Source organism: Nelusetta ayraudi, unplaced genomic scaffold, assembly GCF_046127955.1.
Source record: "Nelusetta ayraudi isolate G7.1 ecotype Tasmania unplaced genomic scaffold, CSIRO-AGI_Nayr_v1 ptg000027l, whole genome shotgun sequence".
In the NCBI taxonomy this organism is placed as follows: Eukaryota; Metazoa; Chordata; class Actinopteri; order Tetraodontiformes; family Monacanthidae; genus Nelusetta; species Nelusetta ayraudi.
This window is the reverse complement of record NW_027466077.1, coordinates 4651077-4678000: the sequence shown is the minus strand read 5'-3', so window position 1 is coordinate 4678000 and position 26924 is coordinate 4651077. Positions and strand designations below refer to the sequence as shown.

At 44.8% G+C, this 26924-nt stretch overlaps 4 protein-coding genes across 6 annotated transcripts in view; 3 read left to right on the top strand and 1 right to left on the bottom strand.

Annotated features, from left to right (window-relative positions):
* The window catches only part of LOC142890919 (protein O-mannosyl-transferase TMTC2-like), a 37211-nt gene extending 35559 nt beyond the window's left edge, over nucleotides 1–1652 (top strand). For both annotated transcript variants that reach the window (XM_076030249.1, XM_076030250.1), the window contains exon 12: nucleotides 48–1652. In XM_076030249.1, coding sequence (XP_075886364.1) covers nucleotides 48–251 — 204 coding nt within the window. In that variant the 3' untranslated portion in view covers nucleotides 252–1652. The remainder of the gene's footprint in view (nucleotides 1–47) is intronic.
* Nucleotides 1653–3342: 1690 nt separating this feature from the next.
* Nucleotides 3343–7038, bottom strand: parp11 (poly(ADP-ribose) polymerase family member 11). Of its 2 annotated transcripts, none has more exons than XM_076030219.1 (8): nucleotides 6651–7038; nucleotides 6426–6550; nucleotides 5886–6006; nucleotides 5731–5806; nucleotides 5397–5469; nucleotides 5190–5317; nucleotides 4946–5097; nucleotides 3343–4848 (listed from the first exon to the last, which is right to left on the bottom strand). In XM_076030219.1, the coding sequence occupies exons 2-8, from the start codon at nucleotides 6540–6542 to the stop codon at nucleotides 4532–4534; spliced, it is 984 nt and encodes a 327-aa protein (XP_075886334.1). In that variant the 5' UTR covers nucleotides 6543–6550; nucleotides 6651–7038; the 3' UTR covers nucleotides 3343–4531. The 2 variants fall into 2 exon arrangements, with proteins under 2 accessions (XP_075886334.1, XP_075886335.1); XM_076030220.1 differs by having other exon boundaries at nucleotides 6689–7038.
* A 764-nt stretch (nucleotides 7039–7802) lies between these two features.
* LOC142890896 (sodium- and chloride-dependent betaine transporter-like) lies at nucleotides 7803–16953 on the top strand. Its single transcript, XM_076030217.1, has 15 exons — nucleotides 7803–8020; nucleotides 8277–8411; nucleotides 8521–8661; nucleotides 8752–8863; nucleotides 9697–9750; nucleotides 10394–10523; nucleotides 11165–11299; nucleotides 13148–13251; nucleotides 13349–13473; nucleotides 14105–14217; nucleotides 14319–14456; nucleotides 14543–14645; nucleotides 15285–15385; nucleotides 15471–15617; nucleotides 16225–16953. Exons 1-15 carry the CDS (start codon nucleotides 7807–7809, stop codon nucleotides 16405–16407), a joined length of 1935 nt encoding a protein of 644 aa, XP_075886332.1. The 5' UTR covers nucleotides 7803–7806; the 3' UTR covers nucleotides 16408–16953.
* Nucleotides 16954–18387: 1434 nt separating this feature from the next.
* On the top strand, nucleotides 18388–23749 carry LOC142890992 (sodium- and chloride-dependent betaine transporter-like). The gene is made up of 16 exons (XM_076030384.1): nucleotides 18388–18423; nucleotides 18589–18763; nucleotides 18863–18997; nucleotides 19175–19315; nucleotides 19407–19443; nucleotides 19734–19826; nucleotides 20131–20260; nucleotides 20355–20489; nucleotides 21074–21177; nucleotides 21248–21372; nucleotides 21545–21657; nucleotides 21781–21918; nucleotides 22167–22269; nucleotides 22363–22463; nucleotides 22885–23028; nucleotides 23115–23749. Exons 2-16 carry the CDS (start codon nucleotides 18601–18603, stop codon nucleotides 23280–23282), a joined length of 1830 nt encoding a protein of 609 aa, XP_075886499.1. The 5' UTR covers nucleotides 18388–18423; nucleotides 18589–18600; the 3' UTR covers nucleotides 23283–23749.
* The last annotated feature ends 3175 nt before the right edge of the window (nucleotides 23750–26924 follow it).

Below are 26924 nucleotides of genomic sequence, written 5' to 3'. Positions count from 1 at the left end.
TCTTCTGACTCTCCTGCTGTTCTGACCCTCCCGCTCTTTCTCCGCAGTACCCCGCCGCCCTCATGAACCTCGGCGCCATCCTCCACCTCAACGGGAGGCTGGCCGAGGCCGAGGCCAACTACCTGCGGGCGCTGCGGCTCAAGCCCGACGACGTCATCACCCAGTCCAACCTGCGCAAGCTCTGGAACATCATGCAGAGGCAGGGGCTGCGGGTCCAGAGTGAGCTGGGCGTGCAGAGGGGTGACCTTTGAACTCTGAGGGGTAAGCGGGAAACGGTTCCCCGCGGAAACCAGGTGAAGAGCCGAGACCCAGACGGAGCGACTCTGTGTGGGGGGAGTTGAGGCTGGTTCAAACAGTGACACGTGATCTAGTTTGACACACCGAGTCAGCCGGAAGGTTCAACAAGGCCAAGGACAAGGAAGCACTTTGGCTAATAAGGAAATGTAGCAGTTTGCTTCCACCATTTTCCTGCCAAACAGGCTACCGGTTGTCACCGCAGTCAGCAATACGACTTTATTTGTGTCTCTCACGGTGCCATCAAGTCTCCACACAAAAGCTTCAAGTCTTCGGGGAGAACTCCCACAGATGGGATCTGCACAGGCTAGAGGGGAGAAAATATCTCCAGTACACATTTCCCCATATTGGCATAAAAACGGGGGAGAAAATGTTGCAACAGACACCAGACGGGTGAGTGTAAGTTCACACAGCGCAGATTGCTGTGTGCTCAGCTTGGCCTTAATAAATGGAGAAGTGAGGTCCGGTCTCGGCGGAAGAAAATTTTGGGCTGTTCAGCTAAATAGTGGGTATTGTCGTCGACGGCCTCTGAAATGAAAGATGAATGTCTAACTTTTTTTCTTTTTTTTTTTTTAAAAGAAAAATGTCGCTTTTTTTTTTTAGCTGCACTGGTTCGGATCATTAGTCCGTTTAAATTTGACTAAAAAAATGTGTCTTGTCATGACTTTTTGAAGTGAAGTTCACTTTATAAGTAAATGAAATAATAAAGTCCTCATAAATCTCTCCAGAGGTGCCCTCACCCTCAATTATACGGTCGGGTTGGCAGTGAGCGAATTCTCATCCTCAGACCACCAGACTGTAACGCAGCGCTTCATGGTCAATTCAAGCAAACTAAAAGCTAAATTCACACCTCAAGCTCAGAGCGTTGCATGCAGATTGTACATATATCTTTTTTTTATTTTCAAGATTGCAAAAGCAAAAAAGACAAAGCAGCAGTGCCAAAGCGTGTCCCGAGTCTTAACGCCTCTCGTGCCAAGCAAAGAGCTCCACCGTCGCTGTCATGTGTTGCGTTCCTTCAGTCAAACCAAGAAGCTCTGTGTCCCGTAATCAAACTTAATTTATGAACTCACGCTTGTTCTTTTCTTTCATTTTGTGTGAAGGAGCCAATACTGTGCTGTCACACTGCCTCATCGGCAACAAGGCAAGTTCCATACAAAAATAGTTTATTTTCTCTCTGCTCAGGGCCACTGGCTGTTTCCTGTCACATGGTGGAGGTGTGACACAGAGAGAGCTCTCTAAAACGCTGTTGGACTTTTTTTTTTTTTTTTTTTTTTTTTTTAAGTGTCGTGATGGTTGGTTAAGTTAATGTATAGTGTAAGTTGTGTTGTATTTTGTAAAAAAAAATAAAAAAATAAAAAAATAAATGAATGAAACTTGTTTTTTTTCCTTCCAGAATAATAAAAATAAGACAGAAACAATGTTGTTATTGTGCTATCAGCAATGTTATCGCACACAAAACCCACCAAAACCATTTGAACTCCCTGTCAAGCTGTCATGTCAAATCACACACCAGGCGGTCAAGAGGCAAACGCCAATCCAACCGAGCACAATCAATCGCAGCCATCTCACTCACAAAAGATACGATGATGACATCGTGAATCAAAGCGGATCAAAACAATGGTCGGAAAATGTGCGCAACGGAAACAACCACAGCTTACCAGTGATTCTGTAATTGAGCATTGCCAGACAATGATCAGACGAAAAAAATTACAGCGGTTAACGTCAAAGCCGCATGGTGACAAATTTAGCAAATTAACACACGCATGATAACAAAGAAATATCAATATTTCTCAAACATAAACTCGCTCAGCAAACTATATTATGTCTTCTTCATCAGGTCACACAATCACATCAGATTATTGCACCGTTAATTTCACAGACAGCATAATAGCTCTTACCTTCTTTTTTGTGTTGTTAGCTGCAGAGCTAATTTCCTAGCTTGACATCCTCCTCTTCAGTTCTTGCGCTTTAGGAAAATCTGCTAATTCAAAGGGACATTGTTATTATTATTATTATTATTATTATTATTATTATTATTATTACTACTACTACTACTACTACTACTACTACTACTACTACTACTACTAATAATAATAATAATAATAATATTCATAGTTCATAAATAGACCTTTCAGGGCTAAATTGAAACAGTTCATAACAATTCTCAAAAGAAATTAAACAAATTGCCACAAAATGATGAAGAAAATGACGAAGAAAAGAAAATTTTAATACTGGACAGGGATGGTGAATAATCAAAAAAATGATATCATAATCATAAAACAGATTCCAAAGTAAAGTTTAGTACAGAATACATTAATTATTATGTTTTGGTGATTAATTCGAGATATTTAAGAGATGTTCAACCTCAACTAAAAAATAATTTAAATATAATGCCGTTTTTTGAAATGTACATTTATGGAAAGAAGTGCCAAGTGCTGCTAAGTGCAGACATGACTTCCGGGACAGGTGCTTTGGAGAGGTTCGACTCGCGCCAGATTCTGAGCACAATAGGCCGTTTTTAATTGTCGAGCCTAAATAATTAATCCGCAAAGATTAACGATAAAAGAGAAAGAAAGTTTAAATTCTCAGTGCTACAACCTCACGTTTGCACCCGTTTGTGTGTTGTTGCATCATCATCATTACCTGGGATGGAGGTTCTTGACACGTTTTGGCTGCCTTTTGTTTGTAACTTCCATGTCCGGCCAGCGGAACACGTGACTTCAGACACGAGAAGTAACACCTGATCCTCATCGTTGCCGTGATTGGACAAAATTCGTGAGTTATTTCATAAATAAGGGGTATCAATTGCAAGCAGCACGATCTCAAATTGTCGCTCAATATTTAGTCTGGTGTACTAAAACGCGCCAATGGTGACACCTGCTGGCCATTTGTCAGAATTGCAGCTCCTCGTCTCAGGGCTATTTCTCGCGCAAAATTCACAGTACAGACCCGCAATGTGTGGCGAAAAGGTTTCTGATATTCATCATGTCCAAGCGGCACTCGCACACACGTTTACACTTTCAGAAGAACGACAACCTGACGCGCTGCTGCTGGGGGGTTAAGACAAGAAGACGGATGCAAGTCCTTTATTTACAGTAAAGAAGTGCTTAGTTGGCTTCAGATCCATTCTTGTGATCGCCCCGCCCCCCCAAATCAGTGGCGAAACTGTGCATACTTGCACACACTACTTTTGCATCAAAAATGACACAAATAAAAACAAACAAACAAAAAAGATCACAGGAGAAAGCAATATTATAAATTTTACATTGCGTGGTTAATTTTTAGTACAGTACTATAAATGTGCTGGCTACATTCATTATTTGCTTTTCTTTTTTTTTAACAGCAGGTGCAAATAAAAGTCATCACACTTGAGATGACTTTGTATTTATTTATTTATTTATTTTAATTGCACTAATTTTAACGTGGTTGGGATTGAAAATCAAAATTCAACCACGGTCGGGCCTTTGGATGACTGAATAAGTCGATGGTTCGGAGGCGATACACACAGGAACATATTGCTCGAGGGCCACGATTGAACACGACATCACAACTTTGCATGTCATTGTGACACAGTTATAGAACCTTTCATGGAAAGGGGGGAAGAGGGCACTGGCACTATGTCAAAGAAACAAAGAATGTAGAGGTAGAGGTGGATTGTTTGTTTGCTTCTTTTCAATAAATTACAATTAAATATTAATAAAAAAAATAAAAATAGCCCACGCAGAAGGTCATGGCACGGACAGGCCTCGATGCCAGAAGAGCCGGCATCCAAGTGTTTGGGTTTCAAAAAAATTATACTTTTTTTGAATAATGTGGCACGTAAATGAGCTGTGGCACTATGAATATAAAGGAATGGCGACAGATCCGGCATGAGCTCACGGCTGCACATGCCACTATTATGTTCGACAACTTCAGCACAGATATTTAAACAAGCGAGCGCGAGATTCTGCTTTCGTGCCAAACCGCTTGCAACATCGACTGATCTACAGTCACTATTTCTATCTGCGTGATATTGTTTTTTTTCCCCCTCCACCGAACATTGCTGCCACAACAGCCCATCCTCCCCATCTGTGTACTGCTGTGTACGTTTATACACAAAAAACCCTCAGCGTCGTCACCATTCACGATCTCCTCGAAGGCACTTTGGATGAGTCGGCCCGCAGTCAGATGCTGCCTCTGAATGCAAAAAATAACCATTGTCCCTCCAGCATTTTCCACCCCTGGAAAGTCCAACTTCTCAGTAAAACTCAATCAGATACTCGGGGTAAATCTGATTGCTGTCGAAGATGACGTAGATCTTTGGATTGGCCATGTCGTCCACGCAGCTGTCGTAGAAGTTGGTGAAGCTGGCGTCCTTGGAGGGCGGCCGGCAGTACATGGGGTGGCCCACCGTGTACTCCCCGACCAGCACCCTGGCTAGGAACATGGTTTTGTAGGGCGGCTCGCTGGCAAATATGGGCGGGGCCAGCCCGTGTCTCTGCAGGGTGGTGCTGTGCTTCCCCGTTGTGTGACAGAATTTACTGGAGTACTTGGCATCTCGGGCAAAGTAGCTTCCTGTGTGTAGAGGTACCAAATAAAACAACAAAAAAACCAAAAACAATTAAAATGTTGGTTTTTAATAGGGTAACGTCACAAGGAGGCGGGCCAGTACCTTTGCCATAGACGTCGCCGTGGCTTCCCGTCAGCCGCCAGTCAAAGTTGAATGTGCATATAGCCTGTATGTTGCTGTGCCCGGTGCCGTGGAACAGCATTCGCTCCTCAATGTCCAGTGTGCGCTTCACTTTTCGCAGCTGGGTTTTCTTCCTTAAGAGAGGAAGTCAGATCACTCTGTTACCAGGTTCAAACTTTGAAAGTCGGCGTACACTACGCATCCGACTGACAGCTGAATGTCATACCTGCAGAAGAATTCCCACAAATCCAAATTCTGGATCCTCTGTATGCACTTGATGGGATGGTCCATGGTCCTCTCGTACAGCCGGGCGACCTCTTTGAACTCGTACGTGTCTCTTCCGAGCTGGATGAGCTGCGACGATCACACAGCATGTACGCTCACGTTGCCAAAGTGTTACCCAGAAGGAAAGAAACAATGTCGCCTCACTCACCTGATAGGGCTCGTCCGTGTTAATCCTCTCCCAGTGGCACGGCACAGGCAGTGCGAGGTTATCACAAATAAACCTGACAGAGAGTAAGCAGAGGGAGCAATAAGGCTGAAGGGATATTGGACAAATAAAAATGAAATGAACTGTCTTAGAAAACTACTAAAATACTACTAAAGAAATGTATTTTCTGCAGAGGGCAAAGTTCAGTGTCAGTGCTGCGCAGCTAATTGGAACTTATGCAATATGTCAAGCAGCCTTATGAACTGATCCTGAAAAAGAAAAAAACCCTTTAAGTTACTCCTCTGACTTGGATGACGTTGTGAAGCTTCGATCTCACCTGAAACCGGTGGCGGAGTGAAGGGAGCGCTTGATAGGCCGCTGCTTCCCCGTTGTTACGTTTATCTGCCGCATAACTGTGAGGGAACGAGGCTCTGTAAGAGTCGGAATCTGAAAGATTCAGTGGGCTAAACGTTCTCTGTGCAATGACTTCACCTGAGAAGTCCAGTCTGTAGGTGTACTTGGCCGTGTAGAATTCCATCACGCCCCGCTGGTTCCTGTTGTAGCACTGCTCGATCTGAGCGCTTGTCACCGAGCAGGCCGCGCTGGGGTCAATCTGACGGGGGAGAATACGGAGAGGAAAAAGTACAAACAATCGCTCCATCAATCAGAACACAGTGGCGGCCATGAGGGAAGTAGAATTCTCATTGAGGTCATCTGTGAGAAAGAGAAAGAAGAACGCGAAGACTGCACATTTTCCCAGGAAACTGAGCCAAGCAGATGGGAAACAATTATGAAAATGAGTGCACACATGGACAGAAGAGAAACCATATGGGAAAAGCTTCAGGTGTTTTTTTTTCCCAAATGTTTTTGATATGACAGCTGAATCAATGAATTTGTCAAACTTCATCTTTGAGGAGCAGAGCTTTATAGATAGCAAAAGGACACCAGCATTGAAATGTGTGTGTAGAGGGGTTACAGGTGTGTGAGGAGGACTGATCCAGTGTTGTGCTGCGCTGCCTGCGTAAAACTAACCTCAAACATGTGCCACACTCCGCACTCGGCCAAGTAGAACCAGCACCAGTTGGGCTCCGAGGTGTCCATCTCCTCCGTCTCTGGGGACTCCTCCTCCGGTGATCTGACTGCTAACATCGCTGAACCTGACAAACGATGCCAAATCAAAACAACAACAACAACAACAAAAACAACAACAAGCGTGCACGTTTCAGGAGAAAAAAAAATAAGGAGAGAGATATTGACTCTGACGGTTGCTGTGACGGTGCTCTCAGGTGATCAACCTGGTGTCAAGGAGACGCTTCAATGCCATCATGATCGTGGGGGAAAGCCATCCTGTCGACGCACTAAGACCGTCCGGGCGTTTTCCATGTCGAGCTCGGTGGTGTCATGAGCAGCTGCCGCACCCGATCCCTGGCAGCCCCCGCGGCTGTCCTTCCGGTGTTCCAGCCTGCGCCCTCGCCGACTTCCTTTCCTTATTGCCACACGAACCCCAGCCGTGGCATCATGAATCGGTAGGAAACAACTCTGGGCGCAGAGGTTTTTCGTTTTTTAAAAGGTTTTTTTGAAGGATGCCACCCGACGGCGCTACATGACACTTCCGGCGCCTTGTTTACATTTATTTCCTGGTTCGTCATGCGCGTTACGTCATGGCGTCGACCGGGAAACGTCGTCGTCTTCTTCTTCTTCTTCTTCTTCTTCTTCTTCTTCTTCTTCTTCAAGTAAAAATAAATGTATTCTGGCCCAAACAACACACAACAACAACAACACAATATATTAGATTTTTTTATTTTTTTTTGAAAATGCCCCCCCCCCCCACCGCCCAAAAAAAGGGAACCAAAAGAATGATTTCGAAATCATTCTTTCGCCCCCCCCCGCCCCCAAATCTATTTTTATTTATTTGTAATCCCGAAATTATTATTATTATTATTATTATTATTATTATTATTATTATTATTATTATTATTATTATTATTGCACTTCCTTCCCTTCCCTTCCACAGCCAACCCAGATGTATGTGTGTGGGTCGTCTCCTACAGGACACACCCACTGATGAAGAAAACCCTTGCTCTGAGCTCCGAATGGTCATTCTCCTTCTTTAACAACGACCAGACTCACATCTGGTCCCCCTGGGTGAGTGAACTGCATGCAAGTCTTTACTTATTAAGAGAAGAAGAAGAAGAAATAACATTACTCATTTAAAAAATAAATAATAATAATTCAGAGTGAATTTGAATACCCTGTTATCTTTGTCTTTTAAGTTTACACCAGTTTATTTGAAGTCAAACAAAAGCAAGCAGCCTGCTGGAGCCTCTGCAAACAACTATTTGGAGGAATGCGTGTCCAAGTAATCAGCCTTTCCTCTGCAGTTGCACCCATCTGAGGCACTTTTCCTGCGCTTATGTGTTTTGCAACAGATTTACGGATCATGACTGAGGCTTCAGATAACCCAGGTGTCAGTGACCCGGCTCCAGATAAAGGGATTCCTGAGGAAGGGATCCAACCGAGGGAGAAATGGGCAAATAAGATGGAGTTCATCTTCTCCATGGCCGGGGAAATCATCGGCCTGGGAAACGTTTGGCGCTTCCCGTATCTGTGCTACAGGAACGGGGGAGGTAAGCCATGAGCTTATCAGCTGCGTGTCTGCAGGATAAATGTGTGACTTGTGTGCATGTGTGAGAGTCTTTCAATGTATGTTTCCCATGGGCTGACTTCTCCCTTTGTACAAATGTATTGTTGAGCTACGTCATTGACATCTTCCCCCACAAGTCACATGAAAAGCTGACCTTTTTTGCTTGAAATTCAACCACCGAAAACCATACAGTGTGGAGGATCTTGACACTGTGCTCTATCGCTCTCTGTATCTTCCAGGTGTCTTCTTCATCCCTTACTTTGTTTTCTTCTTCTTCTGTGGCATCCCTCTCTTCTTCCTGGAGACGGCGCTTGGCCAGTACACCAGTGAGGGTGGCCTGACTGCCTGGAGAAAGATATGCCCCATGTTCCAGGGTGAGAGGTCGACGCTTTGCGGTAGAAATAGGCAGTTGTTACGCACTTGATGAAGATCAAAAGATTTTCCCCGTGCTGCAGTGCAAACACCAAACCCTCTGTTCTGCAGGGATTGGTGTGGCGTCCCAGATTGTTGTCACCTACCTGAACATCTACTACATCGTGGTGTTGGCCTGGGCCATCTTCTACCTCTTTAACTCCTTCAAAAGCCCGGTGCCGTGGTCCACGTGTGACAACTGGTGGAACACAGGTGAGGCCTGTGCCGACTCTCCTTCTGCTCTTGCACCAAAAAAAGCACACGTGAAAATGCAATCTCTTCTCTTTTCTGACACCCCCTCAGATTCCTGTCACAACTACGCAGACGTCTTCTCCAACCCTCATCTGTACCAGCCCAACTCCAGCTGGGCCTTTCTCAACAACTTCACAGTTGACTACTCCGAGGACTACAACATGTCAGTAGAATGTTCGTGACCTAGCCTCCGCAATTCTCATGGTTCAATATTCTGTGAGTGCGTAGCAGGAAGTAATTGTCTTTGAAAACTGTTAGCCTTGGCTTGAACCCATGTCTCTTTTTCAACGGTCAGACATCTGTTGCTTTGACTACAAAGAAAGGACTGATAATTATTGCGTGGAAGAGAGGCCATAAATCCAAATGACTGTCAAATTTGAGCTCAAATGAAATAGATACATTCTGTATAAATTCTGTGTTTAACATTGCTGGGATATTTTTCACAGCAATAAAACATTTGATCCTACTTAGAGGAGTCTCCTCGAGCGTGAAAACAGCTCTGTATGTGACTATATAAATCATAAGAGCATTGTTTTTTTTGTTTTTTTTTACAACATCTCAATATTTCAAACTAGACCTCTTAACAGACGATTGTCAATGCAAATAATAAAATCAGTTAATTGGAAAATATAGGGATGAACAATGGGTTTATTGTCTTTTATTGTCTTTGTTTTGGGGTTTATTGTGCAACTTGCCAAAAAGACAGTGGGTAAGGAGGGCGGGCCGGGTAGTAACAGTCAGATAAATATATATTTAGCATGGTTTGAGGTCACAGCAGCTTTTAAACCTGCGTGGGCTTTTCTTACTCACAAAAAAAGACAATCCACTCCGAAGACAGCATGTCCGTTTCAAAGAAGGAACGGGTTACCTGACGTAAGCAAGAATGTGTTGCTTTGTGGGGGGAAAACATAGCAAAGTGAAACTGAAGTGTATAAGATTCACAACTATGTTTCCCTTTCTTGTCTCTTTCTTTTTTTTTTTTTTATACATTCCCAGGAATGAAGCAGAGCTTTTCCAGATGCCCACATCACCAGAAGAGGAGTTCTGGATGTGAGAAACACACACACATGCACACACACACACACACTTCACATTCCCACCCTCCTCAACCTGGTTGCCCAATGGAGGAATGCCATCAACAGCCCTTAATGGCTCCCAGACACTGTGAGGTCGACTCCAGTGGTGTGAAAGGCTGAATTAACAAGTTTCTAGACAAGTGAAAAAACAACCTCCTAAAACTATGGCCGGCACAGGAAAAAAAAAAAAAGTCCTTACATTCCGCAGGAGTCCATTCTTGACATCTCGTCTAATCCCCCACAGCTTTAGCGTTAAGCAATCGTTTTGTCGTTTCTCACATGATTTAAGATGGCAACGTTGCTCTTCACATGACACCCGAGCCAACTTGTTGTAAAAGACAGATGTCGGTGGACCGCTCATTTTTTTTCCTTCCTCTTTTTGCACCGCTGCGGGACAGAACAATGTGTGCTGTCTTCTCCAGCGCTCTGATAACATGAAACAGACGCGATCATGCCGCAACGCATTGAAACTTCGGTATTTAACCCGCAGATGTCAAGGCCTTTAAGTTTTAGTTGTCATGTACACACACTTGGAAGAAGAATGACTTTCAGTCAGTACAGTGCAGTTTTGTACTTTCAGTACAAAAAAAAACTCTACCTGCTCCTTCTATCCGCAGGTACCGTGTGCTGAGAATGTCAGGGGACATGTCGCTGGTCCGCATCCACTGGGATCTGGCCCTGTGCCTCCTGATCGCCTGGATCGTCTGCTACTTCTGCATCTGGAAGGGCATCCGCTCCACGGGGAAGGCGAGTGCAGCCCCACCAGAGGACACACAACATGCCGCATTCATCAGCCGCTGATTCAGTTACTGCATAAGGCCTCAGAGCTGAGGGGCCTCTCGTGAATCCACATTGTACCACATAATTGATTTGGCTCAGGATGATGAGACGAGGCCGAAAAAAAGAAGTCACATTCGTGTCCGGCTGACGTGTTTACGCAGAGTCCTGCTCCTTTTCTCCTTTATTTTTTGACCTTTCGAGCCCAGTCGCCGTTTGAAAAACATCATCTGACACTCAAGCATCGCAGTGGGCGGCGGGGGAGGGACACCTTCAGCAGTCAGGACTTACTTTTGTCCGACAGCGGATAAACAACAGCTTCTTTTTTTTTTTGCAGGCAACTGATCAGATGTGACCTCAGTAGTTTCTCCTTTATGGTGCCGATCGATCTTCTGCCTGTAGATCCTGTTTTGGAAAAGACAAAAAAGCATACTCGATGCATTTTAACGTACGCAAAATATGTTTTAATAAATAATATGTGTTTACTACTGGTGCAGTCTGGCGTGGAGCTGAACCAAGACCGAGCTTTATGACCTATTGACCTGGGTATTCTATGTCCATTGATCCAAACTTAAAGATTTTTTGTTTTTTAAATGCACGTGTGTCCACAGGTGGTTTACTTCACCGCTTCCTTCCCCTACCTGCTGCTCTTCATCATCTTCATCCGCGGGGTGACGCTGCCGGGGGCCTGGGAGGGACTGAGGTACTACCTCACCCCGGACATCAGCATGATCGCCAGACCTGAAGTGAGAATTAACTGTGAAATCGATGGCAAACTGACGTAGCAGTTCGCCTTCATTCGCAACACCCTCTCTGCTGCTAGTCACCCCCCCCCCCCCCCCACACACACACACACACACACACCCCTGTCCTCCCCTCCTGCTCCTTGATTTGACCCGTGTTTCCGGCCTCAACATGCAGGCTTGGCAAGAAAAGCAAAGCTGGGATCACGTTTCAGTGATCACTTCATTAGACGAGGCTTTTCCCACTGAAGGCACACTTGGGAAAAACGGAATCTTCCTCCCAAACAGGAAATTCTCACACGTTCTGTGTCTCACTCAGTGATGTTTGGCCACCCGCTGCATCACCCCTAAAATGAATAGTGAATCGGACAGAGGGTGAGGCCTGTGTGTGTGTGTGTGTGTGTGTGTGTGTGAGGAGGTGGTGGTGGTGGAGGTGGGGGGATGGAGGGTTGTCCTTTCCTCTTTCAGAATGGCAGCAATTATTCCCGCCACTTTGCGGCTTATAGAAAGAGGGTCTTTCTTGTTGAAGGCAAAGCGACCCGTCCATCTGGACATCCTCTCCCAGCCTGTGTTCTCTGTTCTCGGTCCTCTGTCGGAAAGCCCACAGCACATGGCCTCTCTGGACTGCAGGGCTCCTAATGCGGTCAGCAGAGGGTTTGGCTTGTGTCTGTGTGGTTCGTTAAGCTTTGTCTCTTCCTCTGCAGGTTGTTACTCAGTTGTGTGGTGCCAGTGTGATGACATAAGCCTGACAGGGTTTACGTAGGGGATGGTGCAGGACAGCTTTGTTGTGTCTCTCAGCAGCAAGAGGAATTGTGAGGGCTGTAGTTTGAAACCCGGACTCTCGCCACGACCACCTTTGTTATGATAGGAGACATAACAGGATAAGTGACATCCCATTATTATAGGAGTATGAGTATGAAGAGTATGATCATTTACTGCAAAGGCCCAGCATACAGGAATTAGTAGCACCTAGTGGCAAGAATGCATATTGCAAAGGCAGAAAAAACCTTTTCTTCCTGAATGTAAATCCCTGATTGCTAATCCCTGACCGCAGTTTATCTTAAGTAGATGTAATTACTAGAAAAAAATTAAGAAAGAAAGTACATAAAAATCAAACTTTTACCTTAAAAGTCTGTAAATTATGGTCAGCAGTCGGGGTTAACGTGAGACAGGAAGTTAAGTTGAGTTATGCAATGGCAGACGCTGCATCTCTAAACAGACCTGCATCCAATCAGCTACGCTGCAGCGTCTGGTTTCAATCAGAACCACAAGTGGAAAGTTCTGGCTTGTCCCAGGCGGATCTTTCGCGTGTAAATGCCTCACGCTTTTATCTGCATTGTTGCGACTTCAAAAAGCAAGAAGAGCACGCTTTGTCTGGCGTTGGTGGCAGCAGCTCTGACCGGAGGGTCAGCAGTGAGCGAGGCCACCCCGGAGCCAGAAGAGGGGCCGGCACTGTGCTGGGTGCTGGGACCCTGGCATCCTGGGGACTGAATGTAAAGATGAAGTCACACACTTGGCTTTTTTTCTTTTTTTTCTTTTTTTTCTGGGGGAGGGCGGCGGGGGCAGCCAGTACAGTCAGTGAGCGGGAATCGCAGCTGTGAGGTGCCATTAACATGAAGCTGATGCTGTTGTGGAGAAAATGAAGGAACTGCTGCAAACTGACATCCACTGATGTAAACAAACCCATATCCAGTCCATTAAGACAGAAAGAAAAAAAAGACTGAGTCCAAACAGCTGCTAGGTTAGAGACCAAAACAGCATGTTCTTCATTCATAAATCCCCACTTAAAATTATGAAGATTTTTTTTTCTTACCTGAATCATTGACAGAGTGCTTGTGTGGCCCTCTGCAGGTGTGGTGCGACGCCGGGACCCAGGTCTTCTTCTCCTACGCCGTGTGCCAGGGAGTGCTGACCTCGCTGGGGAGCTACAACAAGTACAACAACAACTGCTACCGGTCAGCCGCAACAGAACGCACACACACACACACACACACACACACACCTCAGTTCCTGCTCATGCTAAACAGACCTTTTCTGCTGGCCGTGTTGCAGAGATTGCCTGGCGCTCTGCTGCCTCAACAGCGCCACCAGCATCTTTGCTGGCTTCGTGGTGTTCTCCGTGCTGGGATTCATGGCCCACAGCCAGGGTTTGCCCATGGAAGAGGTCGTCACCTCCGGTGGGTCCCTGCTCAGCCGCCCAGTGCCTTGTTTGACAGACTGCATGATTAATTAATTACAAATCTTATTTACAGCAGCCATTACTTATTTTTGTCTTTGTAAATTAAATGAGACGTGAGTTTTAAAGTCCTTCAAAGGACCCAAAAAATAAAGAAGCAGCTGATAATAAATCATACATAATACACAATGTTGAATTGCATATCTCTACAATCATCTAGAGAAACATCAACTTGCTCGCTTGCCTTCCAGCCTTTTGGCTTCTTCTTCTTTTCTTGGGAGCAGACAACAAGCCATATTGTCCACATGGTGGCGTCTCCAGTTCACTCACGCTCTCACATGGTGACTGTGTGTTTGTAACGTTTGCTACCTATGCGTTCACATTAACATCCTCTCGCATTCCATTTTGCTAAATCTCTGTTTTCAGATCCATGAATTGGTGGCAAACCCAGAAAAAAACTGGTGGTGTAAAAGCTCCTCAAAACTATTAACTCCCCCTGTGGTCTTCTCAGAAACAAAATAGCAAAATGTGAATAATGCTGGAATCTGGAATGTGTTTTTTTCTAATAGATACTGACTGATGCAATTATAATGATAGTTTATTAATCCATGAGTTCTTTTCTTTTTGTGCAGGTCCTGGTCTGGCGTTCATTGCTTACCCCAAAGCTCTGTCCAGGCTGCCTGGCTCCAATTTCTGGACTGTCCTCTTCTTCCTCATGGTGCTCTTCCTGGGCCTGGACACTCAGGTAACATTCCCAGCGCGACGCAAACACGCTTCCTCTTTTCCCTGTCGCCGCGTTGTGTGTCTGCGACAACAAGGAGCTCATTCGGCCCCGTCTCCCTCCAGTTCGTTTGCATGGAGAGCCTGGCCACATCCCTCAGCGACCTGTTTCCGCGGCAACTGCGCAGGCCGCGTGCCAGGGAGCTGCTGGTCCTGGCCATCGCTGTGGTCTGCTTCCTCCTGGGGCTGCCTCTCATCAGCGAGGTCAGGGGGAAAGATGGAAATGATTGAGGACAGTCAATCAAATCCCTCCTTCCCGACAGTTGAACTCTCTCTCTCTCTCTTTCCAGGGAGGGATCGTCCTCTTCCAGCTGATGGACACGTACGGCGCCAGCGGGATCACGCTCCTCTTCATCGCCTGCGCCGAGACCGTGGTCATCGGCTGGGTGTACGGTGAGCCCGCGCTTTCCCGCGATGGCTTAAAGCACCAGCACAGGTGGCTGTGTGAGGCTGCAGCTGGAAGGGAGGTTGGGGGCTCTTGTGACGTCACAAAGGGCAACGAGACCTCTCCCAGGTGGCTCCTTCAGGCAGCTCAGTTCCAGCGGGGAGCTAAGACCCAACGTTTTGGAATGGAAGCTGTAAACAGAGGGCTAAACAGCTGAATATAGAATAAACAGTTCCAACCACAGTTAATCAGATGCAGTCATCAGTGTTGGGAGGATTACTTTGCAAATGTAATTGGCTACAATCACAAGTTACCCTGTTGGAAATGAAAGAGTAGTGTAACGATTTCAAATACTTTATCACAGTAATGCAACTAATGATATTTGATTACATTTTGATTATTTTTCCAAATTTTAAAAATGTTCTCAACTGTTTAGACCTGACAGTGTTTGGCTTCCATCAATACTTTCCATCTTTTTGCACTTGCTTTTGCACTTACTGTTGCTGTAATTATGCAAATTTGTAAGGTCAAACTCCAGAACCTCTTTTTACTGAGAGATCATTCTGAGATACAAGATCACATGTGACTCGTTCCTCCCAAACACTGGCAGTCATGAAGTTTTGCTCACAATTTAACCGCTTTTGCAGGCGCCGACCGCTTCTATGACAACATTGAGGACATGATCGGGTACCGGCCGCTCCCTGTGCTCAAGTACTGCTGGCTCTTCGTCACGCCGCTCATCTGTGCGGTAAGCGGCCGCACTCGGCCTCAGCTGCACGCAGGGTGATTCCTTCCTTGGCGCTTCAACACGCACCTTTGTGCACTTTCTGCAGTTCACTCTGTTTTACCAACTGGTACAAAGCCACTCCTTCATGGTTTACGACTACCACCCTGGCCTCTGGGCCACCATCCTGGGCAGCCTGCTCATCTTCCTGCCGCTCATGTGCATCCCAGCGTTCATTGTGATCTCGCTGTGCAAGGTGAGTGACGTCATCGGGAGGAAAAGTGGTCGACGGTTCTCTTGCTGATCTCAGAGGTGGCAAAAGTATTCACATTCTGTACTTTAGTAAATAGTAAGATAGTAGCTGTTGTGTAAAAAAAAAAAAACAAACTGGTAAACGCAAAAGTACTGATTCAACTCCTGTGCTCAAGTAAAAGTATGAAAGTACAGGTTCTGAAATGTACTTCAGTGAAAAGTAAACATGTTCATAAGCCGAGCAAGTCTAAAATAACCTCCCTCTAAAATATGATCCAGTTTTATATTTAACTACACAACAGCATAGTTCAAACAGCTCCACTACAACCAACAACAAATGTGGTAATAAGTGAATAACTTTTAAGTGAATCATTATTTATAAATACTTTTCAACACAAAAGTCTCAAGCAGGTTTTCCTATGTAGAAAGTAGAAAGTACTGGAAAGTCATTGGAAAAATAAATACTCGAGTAAAAAGACATATACACCAAAACAATCTACTTAACGACAGTAACAAAGTACTTGTTACTTGCCACCTGCATGTGTTCTGTGTTGTTTTTGTTTGTGTCACCACGTTTCACCGCAACGGTGTGTCTCCCTGCTGACCATCAGAGCGGCCAGGGCATGACCAAGCCTTCCAGCGACCTGCGGCAGGCGAGACCCCACAAGCCGACCCTCACCCTGTGCGGCATGGTGGTCTTCAGGGGCAAGGGGGCGCCGCCGAGCGGGAGCAAGAGCGAGAGCGAGAGCAGAAAACACGAGAAGATGACAAAGGAAACCACCACGGGGGTTTAGCCCACAGGCTGATTTCACGGACAGCATCGCAGAATATTTCATTTCATGTATATCTAAACAACTTATCCCTTTTTTATACTATAAATTGATCGAAAAAAGAAATCAAAACATTTTAAGAATAGATATGTACGTGTTATGAGCTCCGAATTGCATCTGTGAAACTCTGTGCTGTACTCGGTGAACAGGGTGATGTCGTCCCAGGTTGCCCAAGCCTGTGACTTTGACAGTCGACAGACACAAAGACTGGGTTTCAAGTGCGACGAATCATTTCCTGTTTCCAGTGTCGCAACGTTTCAGTCTTCCTCCGCATATATGTTTACATGCACATTCCTGACGGCGGCAAGGGAAGCAGTTGAAAGTGTGACTGAGCGAGAGCAGAATAAAAAACAACAGTACCCTCCCAATTTCCTTTTTTTTTTTTTTTTTTTTAAAATTCTCGTATCTGTTGTTGATGTTATGCTGGGATAGGCCGCACTGCAATTCGGTCCACACATTTCTTTTTTCAAACTTATAATTATAAAAATAAAACAACACATGTATTAACATTATTTGCTGTTCTTCTTTTTGCAAGACGTCTGTCTGCTGCAAAGCTGTGATTATTAAACTTTCGCTTGTAGTACGCATAGTATATTTTCACCTTTTAGCTTAAGCATATTATGAGATAAAATACAAAACAGCTTCATTTTTCCAACAACGTGCTGGTTCATATTTGGGTGGGCACTGGGTTTTATGATCTTACGTGTGGGTGCCAGGATGGCTAGAATCGCTACTGCGTCCCTGATGGCTGATGAGTCCGGTTTCAGTCTGCATGGCAATGTAAAGATCAGTGTAGAATGTGAGAGTCCCACCGTGGGGCCAGGGACGAGGCTTGCAAACGGTTTGAATGAGAGGGTGGTGGGAGGTTGGGACTCAAAACATTGCGTAGCAGCTAATGGAGACCAGATGCACCTTCCCTCCCTTGCCACGCAAAGGCAATTCAACAAACACTGAACTAACTTCTGATGCCGGCTTTAATGGACTGATGAAGTGGTGCCTTCGGTGCATTGCATGATCGTCTGTGTTAAATAGTACATTTGAGTATTTGTGCCTCATGTCCTTTGGAATATATAACTATATATGTATATATATAAAACTGACCCATGTGCATTTTTTTTTCCAGTTTTCAATTTTACTGAAGTCTCTCAGATGGTTCTACATAGCTGCACTTGTTGCTGAGGCAGGTACGCCCTATAGAAACTTCCCCATGCCTCATATTGTGGACAGTTGCCTTGTGGAAAACAACAGCGATGCATTTATCAGGTGACCATCCCTGACACTGATTTCATCACTGGTCTGTAGGCTGCACTGAGTTCAGTTCATCTCTCCATTATGCTTATTATTCAGTCTGAATGCTGAGCTGGAACAAGCCTGCAGTCTAGTTGCAGCATACAAACACATAATAAGATTGTCTGTGATCACATGAACTAGCTCATGATCATCTCAAATAAATTGATTTTGTGATCTGGAGTCAACAGTGATTGTTAATTTGATGCCGCAATCTGTTAATTCTGGAAAAGAGAGCAACAATTTTCTGATTTCTTGATTATTCCCTGTTTTACCTTGGATGATAACTGTTTTCAATGTTTGTCTTATGTTTTATTATTGTTTGTAGCACTTTGAGATTTTTCTCTAAAATGTGTTACAAATTAACTACATTATTATCATTATTGTTATTATTATTATTATTATTATTATTATTATTATTATTATTATTATTATTATTATTATCATCATCAGCAGTAGTAGTAGTAGTTTCTTAAAAAACCTGGAACTTTTTTTTAAACCAGGTCAAACTGTGCATTGTTAACTGAAACAAGAGTGCTTCTGTGTGTGGCCGTGTGTTTGTGGCTGGGAGAGTTCGACAGAGGGGTGTGTCTTCAAGGGAAACACGTGCCCCTCTTTAGAGTAACCCTTCCCCCTATTTCCCTCCAAGTCAGTTGTGTAACGTTACCCGTGGAGCCTGCACTGTGCTCGACAGTAAGTAGCACATTTTTGTCCTTTAAGTTATCATTTGTGTCAGTCCTCTGGCAGCGCTAATTTTGATTTTGATCAAGAGAAGTGTAAAGCTTCTAATTCTAGATTTGCAAACTTCTTTGACTTTTCTGATGTGCCACTGCCTTGTTTATTCATAAAAAAAAACAGCACTGGGAGACCATGACTGAAGTCTCAGCGAGCAGCTGTCCAGTGGATGAGGGCAGGGCTCACCCGAGGGCCAGATGGGCAAACAGAAAGGAGTTTCTCTTCACCATGGCGGGGCAAATGATGGACTTCAGAGCCTTTTACATTTTCCCCTTTTTGGTTTACAGTTTTGGAGGATGTAAGTAGCGAAGGTGCACGAGTACCCGACGGGGGTTGGTGGAGGATCGACATGTCAGGGTGTCTTCACTCCTCCTCATCAGCCCGCTGCGTCTTCCAGGTGCCTTCTTCATCCCTTATGGCCTCGCCCTCTTCTTCCTCACCTTTCCCCTCCTCGTCCTGGAGACGGCGGTGGGCCAGTACACCAGCCGGGCCGGCGCCACCGCCTGGAGAATGATCTGCCCCATGTTCCACGGTGAGTGGGGCTCTGAGCCAGGGGCGGATCCGTCTGGCTTTGCACCATGTTAGCTTGCGGCTCTAACGACACACACACACACACACACACACACACACACACACACGCACACACACACACACACACACAAAACTCAGAGGTTTAGCCCAGTTTGTGTTTGCTCTCTGCATCCCTCAGGGGTCGGCTTCGCCTCCCAAATCATCCTGGCCTACCTCAACATTTACAACGTGGTCATACCGGCGAGGATTCTCTACTACCTGTACAGCTCCTTCCACAGCCCGCTTCCCTGGACAAGGTGTGATGGCTGGTACAACTCTGGTGAGCTACTGGGTGCAGAGGAAACTTGCTTCTGCTTTCTGGTTGGCCTGTGAACTGAGAGCCTCCTGTCTAACCTCTGCCCTCCCTGCAGACTCGTGTGCCACTACCAGGCTGGCCACGGGACACCAGTAAGTTGCACATGGAAGTTGCGCTGTGATTTCTGAACTGACCGATAATCTTTAGTATTAGACAATGGGAAAGCGAATGTTTGACACGGTAGGACCTTTCAAAGAAAAAAAAAAATAGTAATATCTTCCTGTAAATATGTCCAGGGACAATCCAGAAGAGATTGCAGAGACAAATACAACCTTTCGGTAAGTGGATCTGCACACAGTGTTGCGATATAAAAAGCAGACCTGAACTTTAACTTGACAGCCTTCAGCCTTCCGTCTGATGGAAGTTGATCAGAGTCACAGAGGCTTTTTGTTTTTCTTTCCTTGTCTTTCCGATGCCTCCACCTGCACCATGTCAGCCTGGATTCCGACAGCAGTGCGGAAAGTGAATTCTATCTGTGAGTAAATCCTGCAAATATACACACACACACACACACACACACACACGCACAGAAGAGCCTGTTGTAACATGAATTTCCATCTGACCTTATCAAGTGGGCGGGTCTGCTTGTCTTAATACTTTTATTTGTATTCAGACATACGTGCTCTGACAAGCCTCCAGGATCGTATGCACAACTCCTACAACAACTTTTTGTTTGGTTTTTGTGTTTGCTGTTTGTTAAAAAAAACAAAAAAACATGCACATTTGCACGTTGAATGACAAATTACTCGAGTAAGTGCGCTTGTGTTTGTTTTTCTCAGTCGGAATGTGTTGATGTCACTGGATGACGTGTCCTGGACGCAGCTGAATGTCTCGCTGGTTCCCTGTCTTTTGATTGTTTGGATTATTTGTTACTTCGGTGTGTGGAAAGGAGCCAAATACTTGGGAAAGGTGGGTCATCTATGTATCTATCTGTCTGTCTGTCTGTCTGTCTGTCTAAGCTAATGAGCCCGTTTTCTTTTGGTTTCTTTTTGTTAATGTAAAGGTGTTTTACGTGACCGTTCCATTTTCCTACCTGCTGCTCTTCATCATGCTCATCCGAGGACTGACGGCAGACAAAATGGAGGAGGGACTCAGGTATTTCTTGACGCCCAACCTCCACAGTCTCCTGCACCTGAGTGTAAGTAGTGGGTTTGGTGAACGTACTGCACACTTTTAACAATTGGAGTCCCGACCCTGGTGCCTCCGATGGCTTTTCCACCTTCCTCGTCTTGCATCTTAGATGCACACTCTAATTCCTAATAATTCTAATCATATATCTTCTTAAAAGATGATGGGGATTTAATTATGTTTATATTTAATTAATTCATTATATTTAATTAATTCAGTAAAAAAAACATAGCAATTAAACATGAAACAAAACATTCCCAACTCCTGAGTGAAAGGGAGCAAAAGAAGTATCATCTTTTTTTTATCTGCCCCTTTACCCAAAGAATTAAATTTACAAAATATTTCTTAATTCTTATTAACTTGCCTGAATAAATAAAGGTTTAACTAACTTACTAACTAACAAAAAAACTTCAATTAAAAAACATCCACAACGACGCAATAAACATTAAAATATTCATAATAAAAATAGCAGAGTATTTAATATCCTGAGACTGAGTGGAAGTGGTGGGATTGGTGACTGTACTGCACACTTTGAAGGCAAAGAAAGAAGGAAAAAAGACTGAGCCGACTCACCCGTGTCACCCCTCCCCTCAGACTTGGATGGCCGCAGTGAGTCATGCACTTTACTCCTGGTCTCTGGGTATGGGAGTGCTGACCTCCCTGGGAAGCTACAACCAGTACAACACCGACTGCTACAGGTCAGGTTTCACACATCAGACGATCCCAATTTCTTTCAGTTTCCTTCATCTAGTTCTGGTGGCATTGCAGAGACTGCCTGCTGCTGATGGGAATTCACGTGGCCACCTGCATCTTGACCTGTTTGACTTTGGCCGCAATCATGGGCTTTTTGGCCTCCAGCCTGAACATGCCGATGGATGAAGCTATATACTTTGGTGGGTTAATGTTTGCCCTTTTCTTTAAAATAAATAAATAAAATAAAATAAAAAAAGTTTCTTTCCCGAAACAGAAGTTACAGCATGCTGAATATTTTCCATGAAATGTTGGTCAGCTAATTGGACAACAAAGAAATAATTGGGATTTTTTTGTTTTTGTTTTGTCTTTTAGATTCTACTTTCATTTTTGTGAAGTTTCCACAGGCCCTGTCACTGATGCCCGCTCCCTCCGTCTGGGCCGTCCTCTTCTTCCTCATGATGCTGTTCCTGAGCATGAACTCTCAGGTAACTCCATTCCAAGCCATGCCTGCAGAAATCTCACACGCACCAGCCACATCATTGAATCATGCTTGCAGGCTGAAAAGAAAGTTTCTCAGACATGTTGACCTTTGACTTCTGCATTCCCAGTTTGTCCATGCTGACAGCCTGGCCACGACCATCATCGACCTGTTCCCGCAGCAGCTGCGCAGGCCATACCGCAGAGAGCTGCTGGTCCTGGCCATCGCCGTGGTCTGTTTCCTCCTGGGGCTGCCGCTCCTCACGAAGGTGGGCGGCGGGGGAGGGGACTCGCAAAATGGGAAGTGATGCAATGAATGTTGGCAGTGCGCAAAGGCAATTTCAGATAGTCAATAAATTTAGGGCAGTGAAGGTTTGCAGCGCCGAACTTGCGCATGTGGGGCCGACCGACTTTGTGCGGTCACCCTCAGGAGTTGCTGAAATGCAGTTTTCTTCCTTTTACAGCAGCCTCGGCTTCTCTGAGCAAATGCTCTCTTTTTTTCTTTCTAACTTTCCAGGCGGGAGAGAACCTTATGATAATAATGGACTGGTTCAGCGCTCACTTCGTCGTGTTGCTCTTCATCGCCACCTTTGAGACCATTTCCGTCGCCTGGGTATACGGTGAGACTCGAGTCGACGGTTTCAATGAAGGTCTTCGAGTCCCTTCAGTCAAGTCAAGTCTAGTCATGACTCATATTCCCACCCACCCACCAGGAGCTGACCGTTTCTACCGCAACATCGAGGACATGCTCGGGTACCAGGTGTTCCCCGTGCTGAAGTACTGCTGGCTGTTCATCACACCCTTCGTCTGCATGGTGAGATTTTTTTTTATCAGCACACAACCCCTGGTGCCTCCGATGACTTTTCCACCTTCCTCGTCTTGCAGTTTAGATGTATACTTAATTCCGTACGTCTCTTTGAAAGATGAAAGATGATATTTATAGCTCCTGAAAGAAAGGAGCAGAAAGAAGAATAACCTTGTTGTCCGCCCCTTATCCCAAAGAAATACATTTACAAAGAACTTGAATTAAAAAACATCCACACAAGGACACAATAAACATCAGAATATTTATAAAAACAAAAATGAAAACAATAATAATAAAATAAAACAACTGCCTTCAAAAGCTGACATCCACATTCCCTTCATTCTGCTTTAACATTGATTTTGATTCTTTGGTTTCTGTATTCAGACATGTCCTCGGTCCAACTCAACTCACCCTGTCTCCTGTTTCCCAGGTCTTCATCCAAATTATATTATTACAAGGCACAAACTTGAACTTTTTAGACGTCCATCCCGCCATCAAAGGCACTCTGGCCTTCGTGCTGTTGACTCTGCCGCTGATGTGCGTCCCTGTGGGGATCTTCGTCACGCTGTGCAAAGTAAGCAACCCCCCCCCACTGCGTTTCCTCCACCTCCACCGTCACATCGTTTCATTTTACTTGTCTTCCACTCTTTCCGCACGTAGAACCGGGACGCCGTGACCACGCCGTCCAGCGATCTGCGCCAGTCTCGGCCACACCTGCCCGCCCTCACCCTGTGCAAGCGCGTCATCTTCAGGGCGCCGACGCAGCCCTGCAGGAAGGACGGCGAGGAAGGAGAGAACCTGACGCTGGAGGCGACGGGGAAGGAGTGACGGCACGGGAGGACTGTAGTCAAAGTTCAGTGTGGGAGTTGTTTCATCAAGAAGACAGTGTTACGAGCCTAGTTTACAATAGGCTCCATATCATGTTTCTCTGCGAGGCCATTTAAGTGTTTTTTTTTTTTTTTTTTTAATGAAAACGAAAAAAAAAAAAGAAAAAAAAGTGTTTTTACGCTGCAGTTACCAAATGAGAGTTACATCAAGATACTGTTGTCTGTAATTAATCATAAAAAAAGTGTTTTTAGTCTATTTGTTTATCAATGCATTGAATGATCAATGCATTGTGAATCTACTTTTGAGCGCTCATGCATTCCATAAAATTAAATATTTGGTGCACAAAGACAGAATGAAGTGCACTTATGCTCATTAACAGCAGCAGCAACAACAACAACGACAACGACAACAACAACAACAACAATGTGTTTTTCAGTGCTTCGTAATAACGCCTTTATCAGTAGCAAACACACTAAAATAAAGTTAAAAAAAAAAAATGTGTGTGCATTGAAAACATTTTTTTTTTTTTTTTTTTTTTTTTTAAGTATTTCTCGAAACCAGAGCTGTAACAATTGTGTCGCGACTGGAGAGGATCAGAAAGCCGATTCAGTGTGAGTAGGGCTCCATCTAGTGGAAAGATATCGTCTTTCAGCCCTGGATGTGGCATCCAGTTGCATGATAAATGTAAACAAACATACAAGTACAACGCTCATGATATAATATAATATAATATAATATAATATAATATAATATAATATAATGAAACCTGTGCCAATCCAGGTTTTCGTCCAAACCAGCAAAATTTGTACTTATTTTTTTTTTTAAATTTTAGATGTGCTTTTATATAAGACGTCTCCTCCTCTTAACATTTGCAACCAATACGATTCACTGTATGCTGAACATCCCGACTGCAGTGTGTCGTCCCACATTGACCGCCTGAGGGAACAAAACCTTCAATATGAGGTCGGGGTGGGCCACACCCCCCCCCCCCCCCCGGGGATGTGATACATTGATTTCCATTTTTTCTTAGCGAGAAAACAGAGAAGTCCCTCCCACTTATCTTTACACGTAGTACCCTTGAAACATTATCAGACGTCTCCTGGCCAAGGTGCGTCTTTGACTTGACCGGTGTCCACCAGTAGTAAACAGGCCGGGCTCAGCCATGTGTGTGTGATCCAAAGCGGCATTCAATTAACAGGCTACTCCTCCCAACTCTGCCCCCTGCGACCATAGTGAAAGTGACACCTCCCCCCTCAGCGGGTCAGCCGGGCCGCGGCGTGAGCTACGGTTAAAGTCCTCCTTGGTGGTGCATGCAGTGTGATGCAACAGCTATTTTTAAGTACAGTCAATGTGCTAATTTTACATAACATGGCATCAATCATGGAAAACCCCAACAAAGTGGACTGAGGGGACTGAGGTGGGCGAATTAGGGTCAGTGGGATGTTTTCTCAGATCCATTTCTCTCCTACTCACCCTTCCTAAAGTTAGTGTGGCCTCCTTGGCCCTTCGCACACCTGTCCCTCACCAGCCTTGTTAGCCCCTGATTTGTGCAGCGGCTAGCTTGCACCCTCCGGATGTTCTGGATCAGGAATAAAAGTAAGCAGATGCAAAACTTATTCAGTTGTAACTCTGCCCCCTGTTACTCAGAGACTTCCATCCTGCTCTGTAATCTGTATGATGGATTGTCTTTGGGCATCATGATAGCACCATAGGACAAATAGAGGAACATTAAGCTGAGAGAGGTAACTGTCTCATCAGGTAATTAATGACATCCTAACCACACCGTTTAATCATATGAAGACAAGTAATTTCAATATTTTCCCTTAGATTTCGTTATAAGTCGTCACTGTGAAATAGCTTATCAGCTTAAAGTCTGTTTAAAGTTTGCAAAGCTGATACTGGTGACACTGTACAGCACTTTGGACACACTGAGTCCATCAAAATCTAATAAAAAACTTTCATTAAACATAATTGAATGTGGGATGGTGCTCCTCCCTCTCCATTATTGCTGGGTAGCGAGTGCATTGTTAAAAAAAGAAGAAGCAATGTTTTAATGGTTTTGTTTGAGAATAATTATCTTGAAGTCTTGTGGGGAATTACTGGACAATGGTTGTAATATGAGATCTTTAAAGAATTAATTTGGCATTCAGAGGTTGGGGAAAGGCTATGTTGGCACCCCCTTCTGCAAATCTTATAGTATGTAAAAAGTGTTCTCACCAACTAGATGTGCTAAAACCCGTAAAAAACTGTTTTGGACATCTGATGATTTTAAATGTTTTCTTTTCCAAACACAGCAGTCAAGGTCCCCGTCTGCTACTGTGCATTTTTTCATATTGACGTCCAACAGAACGAAGCGTTCAATAAGTCATGATGGGTTGCGGCTCTGCCAATGTATCTGATGTTCCTTCATGCTCTCTCCGCCAATAGAAAGGCTCCATTACTGTGCTTTGTATCAGAAAGAAGAAATACAAATAAGTTCAGCCAATCACGTTACAAATATTCTCTATGGGTTCTTTAACTGATGGACGCCTGGTATACGACTAAAACATATTTCTCATTTCTCTGTGCTGCTATACTGGGCTTTTTAATGCAGGAGAATTTCCTGTCGCTATTTCTTATTGTCATTACTTAATTTAGCAAAACATTGTTTGGATTGGCTGCTTTATTTATAACGTTGCTTCCAAGCAGCTCGTTGGCTCCAGATGGCACTGCCAGACTGTTTCCCTTCATCAAACTCCAATATTTACTTTTTTTCCCCCTCCATTTTTTTTTTGTTGACAAAAACAGCATCCATTGGATTGGGCGTAAATATCAGCGAAATATTAATGATCTGGAAAAGTCTTTTTTTTTTTATTTCACAAATAAGCAAAACTGCAGAGAAGATTTATTTTTGAAACATCAGCCATTAGTCTACTTTCTGAGCGAAGGCCTGGATGTTGCCACGGGCGTTCATTACGCAGCGGCAGGACTGGAGCTCATGCATACAAATGATTCTGCTGCTGCTACAAAAGTTGATTCTTTCTGTGGCAGAGGCACCCTCGGCCAAGCGATGGCCAAGTTCAGCTCTCCTTACAGCGCGACGCAAATACCATTTACCGCTGGCCTTTAATGCATTGTCACGCGAGAAGGAATAAAGTGACGTGGCACTAACTAATGGCCGCGCTGAAATCTCGAAATACCAAACAGAGAACCAAGTGAGAGGTTCAGGACAGGGAAAGAAATGATGTTGTCACAGCCGTAATTAGATCCGCACAGACCCGGAGAGATGCTGCGAACAGAAGGATAGAAAAGAGCTTTGACAACGGCAGTCCAGTCGGCTCTCACTGTTTACAATCCAGGCAGGCGGGGAGGCCTCAGCGGACACGACGGCAACTCTCCTCCCAGCTGCGGCCGTAATTAAGCATCTGGTATAACTTGATCTCTCACTTCTCGCCCCCCCAAAACCCTCACGTCCAGCCAGCAAGCAAGCATGCAAGCAAGCAATTGGGGTCACTGTGGGAATGTTGATCAGACGTTCTAATTGGCCGTGATGGAATATCTGGAGCGAACATTCACACGGGGACTCCGCCTGTCAGGAGGAACAGGGAGGGTCCGTGCCTTGTCTTTCCTGCCATCAATATAAATGAGGACATAATGAGGAAT